This window comes from Nicotiana tabacum, chromosome 5 (genome assembly GCF_000715075.1).
Source record: "Nicotiana tabacum cultivar K326 chromosome 5, ASM71507v2, whole genome shotgun sequence".
Taxonomy (NCBI): Eukaryota; Viridiplantae; Streptophyta; class Magnoliopsida; order Solanales; family Solanaceae; genus Nicotiana; species Nicotiana tabacum.
The window spans coordinates 106805020-106811019 of NC_134084.1; the positions used below are offsets into that span (position 1 = coordinate 106805020).

Sequence of the window (6000 nt, forward strand, 5' to 3'; positions counted from 1 at the left end):
TAAAGCCTCCTTTTTATGTTTATTGCGAAAATAAGTTCTAATTAACATCCTAAAGTCATGTATGAGACCTATTAATCCATTGTTAGATGTTTACAGTCTACTAATGAAGAAATCATTACATGTTACCATTGAAAAGATTGCAAATGGAACTACAACAAGAGTGCCACTTTGCCTGTTCAATTCATCTGTTTTCTTTACCCCAGATACCTTCATCAGCAAAAGAGACTACTACTTCTTGAAGAGTTCAACCTAAAGTATCACGTTTAGTTCATGTCTATTCATCTATCCTTCTGTGAGTTCCTCTTTCGGGCAATTTATCAAACACTTTGTAAGCACAATAAAATCTACAGAATATGAATTCCTACATTCATTATTACCACCGATTGTGGTTTGTCATTGGAAATTGGAATGAAATGAAAATGAAGAATGGGATGCGCGAGATAACTCACCAATAGAAAGCGGCTCCGCAAAAAGAGATTTGCGCACTTTTTATTTTGTAGAAATGTAAACTAACAAACTTTGGAATTTTAATTTCTTTTACTGCCAGTGTAAAGTGTAAAACTTTTAATATATTCCAAATAAGGCCTCGTACCTGGGGCTGGGGGATCACAATTTGATTGCTCTATGCTCGACCGTTTTCTTCAAAATAAAGGCAAGGCAACAATATTTGATTATTTATAACTCGTTCTATTCTTGATATTCATTCTTTTTCTTTTTTTAAATTGGTCGCACTAATTTAACATTATTACAAAGGGGCAAAGCATACAATAAAAGTTTTAGAATACTACGAAAAAGTTCAATAAATTTAGATTGCTAGCATTGCCATCACCAGTTGAAATAAAAGTATTTTACAAAATTCATTCCGATTTCTAATATTTCAGAGAATAAATAAAAGTTGATAAAAGAACTAGAACAGAGTCAAATCCAAAGGAAATTTTATGCAATCAAATCTAAATTGTTTTTATGTCATCAAATTCAGCGAGGACGCTGAGTCCATAATAGGGTATATGTAACACCTCAGACTTTAGATAGAGTCCCACATCAGCAAAACACAATAGAAATGCTGGGTATATAAATTAACAAGTCTTAGACCCTAGTGACGCATTTTAAACCCGTGAGGGTCTAGGCCCAGAGCTGACAATATCACTAGTGGGCTAGACTGTTACACCTAGCAATCTTGGGTTGCAGGTTAATCGGGTGTAAATTTTCTTCTTATTCTTCCTAAGTTCGATAATAACTTCAATTTATGGTCTTTTATAGACTTTTGTTTTGGAAAGACAAATATAATATTCTGTGCTTAATATTTTTTTGATCAAAGTTGACCTTTTTTTAACTTTTCTGTTAAACTTCCTTCAAAGTCAAAACAATGACTCAAACAAATTAGTTTTATTATTAGATTATACACAAGCCATTAAGGAGTATTAGAAATAGTATTATAGGAATGTAAATACTATTTTACAATGAATATTAAATTAATACATAAGGAGTCATTTGCGTTTTTCACAATGAGCAACAAATATCGTTTTTTTTTAATTGTAGAATTCAGTACATAAGCAACAAAAAAAAAACTTTCAATTTTTTGGTTGATTAAATTGAAAATTTCGGTCAAACTATAAAAAAGAAATAAGCAAACAAAATGGAAAAAAAGAAAATACTTATACGGTGCGGGTGGATGCGGGTGTATGTACGGGGCCGATGAATGCGGATGAATATGCGAGGTGGGGCGGGGCGGGACGTGTTAAAATGTTCGTGGGTTTATGTGGGTTTGCCCCGCATAACTTGCCATCCCTAGAAATCAACACTCTTAGTGGAAAAAAATCGTTGAAGTACTTGACAAACAAACTCTTAAAATAAATAGAAACATGGCTACTGGAGAAATACTTATAAATTAATTCAACCATTTCATTTATCAGAATATAATTCAGAAGTATAAATAAAAGATTTTCGCCTGAACTAACTTACTACTGTTGCCTTATATGAGATCATAAGGTGCAGATCCAGATGAAAATATTCAGGTGCTCTGTAGATTGTAGATCATACTAACTAGTTTAACTGCCAGTTTACTTTTCCTCCTTCACTCATCGCCACTTTTTAATTTACTCATCACGTGCACATAGAAAACAAACCAGCAGCAATCTGCAAGCACCATCACTAAAATTATTTCTATATGTACATATGAGAGACAATAAGCAGAAGCTTTCCAAAAAAATACTGAAAGCGATTTATATTATTAAAAAGTATGACAAGTTTTCTGGAATATCACCTTTCACTCTGCATGTGATATTAAGAACAAAATGAGAATAAACCTACGAGTTCACTAATTAGAATGCCTTCTACATTGTCATCTACTTGCTATTTTCTTTTTCTTCATATTCCATATCTTATCAACTTTATTTTTTATTTGTGGGATCTAAATTTTCATCAGATTATTCATCAGACAGAGAAGACAACAAATTTTAATAAGTTTGAATAGCCTTCAAGCTGATATATGGATAGTGTAGTTGAGATTTTTTGGGAATATCAATAGATCTTAATTAGCTCCTTTATATAGAGTTGTTGAGTCGGTTATAGTTTCCGGTCTAAATTGAGTTCACCAAAGACTAAGTTTACCAATTTTATTGGAGCAGTAAGCCTAACCGAAAATAGCAAGATGACAACAAGAATACGACAGAATAGAGCAAAATCAAAAAGAGAATGCTAGAATGAACGAGGTAAGAACATAAATTCTACACAATAGAGCAAAATAAGAAGCATACAATGCAACAACTAAACTTTAACGATCCGATAGGTTGTTTTGCTTTTTAGATCCCCATTCCCCTAAATAAGACTCCCGTATGTGCTCTAGCTATTTTATGACTTGCGGGGATGATTAGTTCGGAATTTGAAAAGGTTCGGATTGAAATCGGAATACTTGGTTTCTTAATTTAGGCTAAATAAGGCTAAGTTTCACTTAAGTCAACGTTTTAAGTAAACGACCTCGGAATCAAGATTTGACGGTTGCAATAGTTTCATATGATGATTTCGGACTTGGGCGTATGTTTGGATCGGGTTTTGGATGACACGGGAGCATTTCAGCGCTTAATAGTGAAAGTTGGCTCATGGAAGGTTTTAAAGTTCTTTAAATTTTCTTTGGAGTAGGTTTTGGTGTTATCGAGGTCCGTTTGGGATTCCGAGCATGGGAACAGTCCCGTATGGTGATTTAAGACTTGCACACAAAATTTGAAGTCATTTCGAGTATTCTAAGTATAATTCGGCGCGTTCGGAGCGAATTGGAAACTTGAAGTTCATAATTTGATTTAATTTAGTTTTGGGGTGCGATCTTTAGTTTCGTTATTATTTTACGCATTTCGAGAGTTCGAGGGGTTCCATATTATGTTTATAGACTTGTTGGTGCATTTGGACGGGGGATCGAGGGGCTCGGGTGTGTTTCGGACCACCCGGAGCTGAGTTGGAAAAACCAAATTTTCAGTTCTGGTTTCCTTCTTCGTGAATGTGGTAGGACTCTCGCGTTTGCGAGGAAGGAATTGGGCTGGGGGAATTTTCGTGCTTCGCGTTCGTGTGATGGGGTCCGCGTTCGCGAAGGGTAAGGCGAGCTGGATAGGGGTGGCACCGTTGTTCTTCGCGTTTGCGAAGGTGCCTTCGCGTTCGCGTAGGGCAGGGTAGCGCAGGTAAGCCTCCGCGTTCGCGAGGCCCTGGTCGCGTTTGTGATGGTCAAGTTTTTTGGGCCTGGGCCGTTTGCCTTCGCGAATGCAAGGCCTTTTCCGTGTTCGCGAAGAAGGGGCTGCTGGGAAGTGTCTTGTTTTAAATCAGGACTTAGGCTATTTTGAGCTTATTTAATACACTCTTGGACGATTTTGGAGCTTTAGAGAGGGGGATTTCAACCTATATTTTGAAGGTAAGTTATTCCTACCCAATATTAGTTTAATATATAGATTATGGGTAGATTTTAACATGTAAAATTGTGGAATTTATAGGTTTAGATAAAAAACCTAGGTTTTAATAAAAATGGGATTTAACCATGAAAAATGATCATGAAATGGCGTAAAATTTTTATATTTGAGTTCGTGAGGTTATAGGTAACATATATCTTCGAAAATTTTCGGAATCCGGGTACGTGGGCCCGGGGGCAAATTTTAGGAACCTTTCAATTGGGGTTGGGTAATCACTCTAATAGTTAGAATATGAACTTTTGAACATGTATTGATTAATTTATATAATATTTGACTTGTTTCGGATTGTTCGACATTGAGTTGAGGCCTTAGAGCAAAATTTGTGACCGGAAAGTGGGCTTTGAGATGAGTTAAGTCTCGTGTCTGACCTTGTAAAAGGGAAATTACCCCATAAGTGCTTTAAATTAATATTTGCTTCTAATTGTTGGGGTTACGTACGCACGAGGTGACGATAGTCTGTGCGTAGCTACTACTTATGCTTATGTCCGGGTAACTTATGACCCAAGTCATGAATTACATATAATGTTTGTACCCTACTTGTTAATTAAGGTGCCTAAATTATATTATAAGTTGTTAGAGGAATTGTAAAGGACCGAATCTCACTTGCTAGAATTATAAGCGGATTACTTCACCGTTAATGAAAATTGTATTATATCGGGTATTACCTTTGTGATAACGTTTAAGTCAAATGCTTATAAAGTATCCTCTCTTCTTGTGGAACGGGCCGAATTCCTCGACAGTAGAATAGATGCATCTATGGATCGTGCCGCACATCCCTCGACAGTGTACACGTTATTCTGAATCGGGCCGTACGACCTCGGCATAAAGCGTGCTTAATAATACTCGGAGCCTAATCATACTTGATATTATTTTGTGGCTTGTGGGTAAAAATCATTTAATGACAGAATTTACGTGGAGGTTATTAATTTATGAAAGAATTATTTGTTTCTGCTTGATAATGAGTTATTGTTATCATTTACATAACCCATGCTTAATTAGAATTTCTGTATTTATATTGTCAGCCAATAGTAAGTGTCGAAGTCGACCCCTCGTCACCACTTCTTCGAGGTTAGACTTGATACTTACTGGGTACATGTTGTTTATATACTCATGCTACACTTCTGCACTGATCGTGCAGGATCTGAGGCAGGTGCATCTGGCGAACACACCAGCACACATCCCCATTACCCAAAGGCCTAGTGGTTAGCTGCTTTCCTGAGCCGTTCAGCAGCACCTAGAGTATCTCCTTTACCTTCATTTCTGTCTATTTTTATTTCAGGCAGTAGCTAGAGTTTTGTATAATCTATTAGTGCCCATACACTTGTGACACCAGGTCTTGGCACTCACACTAGTAGACTTATGGTTTGTGATTATTACTATGGTTATGATTGCACTCAACTACTTCCGTTTTATTTATTTAACCTGTTGTTTCTTAAATCTTTTAATTAAGAAAAGTTTAATTACTTGGAAATTCATTAAAAAGGGAAATCACGTGGTTAGTTCACTGTTGGCTTTCCTAGCGGTGGTACTGGGTGCCATCACGGCTTGTAAAAGAATTGGGTCGTGACATAAACGTACAATACATAAAACATATATTAGTAGAGAGAGAGAAGTAGAAAATCGAAGAGAGAAGAGAAGAAAGTACTCACAGAGATTAAACTACCATAGCCCTAAAATTTGGCTAGGGTTTTCGACGATTAGAAGCAGCAACTGACTAAGTTGACTCTCTCTGTCTCTGGGATGCCTCTGTAATTAGGAAGAGAATGAATTTGGGGAAAGAATATAGATGAATTGGGGGCAGGAGGAATTGGGAATGAAAAATTAATATAGAAATTAGCGAAATAGCGGGTACCCTTATTTGCCTTTTCAAAATGGGCGAAAATATTTTATTAAGAGGTTGGGAAGGAAATTTTTGGTGAAAATTTTTAGTAGGCGTTTGGACATAAAAATTATAATTTTTGAAAAAATTTAATATTTGTTGTAGTTTTGTGACTGGAGAAAAAAGTTTTCTGAAATTTTTGAAAAACTCATTTTTAATTTTTTTTCAAAA

At 35.9% G+C, this 6000-nt stretch overlaps 1 protein-coding gene across 6 annotated transcripts in view; it reads right to left on the reverse strand.

The window, feature by feature from the left end:
* The window catches only part of LOC107796618 (uncharacterized), a 21600-nt gene extending 15832 nt beyond the window's left edge, over positions 1-5768 (reverse strand). For 2 of the 6 annotated variants that reach the window (XR_012709698.1, XM_075253916.1), the window contains exons 1-2: positions 5600-5768; positions 1959-2136 (exon numbers count right to left, since the gene is read on the reverse strand). Coding sequence is in view for 2 of the 6 variants with exons in the window: in XM_075253916.1 (XP_075110017.1) it covers positions 1959-1986 (28 nt within the window). In the remaining 4 variants the exon portion in view is untranslated. The other 4 variants (XM_075253915.1, XM_075253917.1, XM_075253918.1 and 1 more) reach the window with 4 other exon arrangements.
* Positions 5769-6000: the final 232 nt, after the last annotated feature.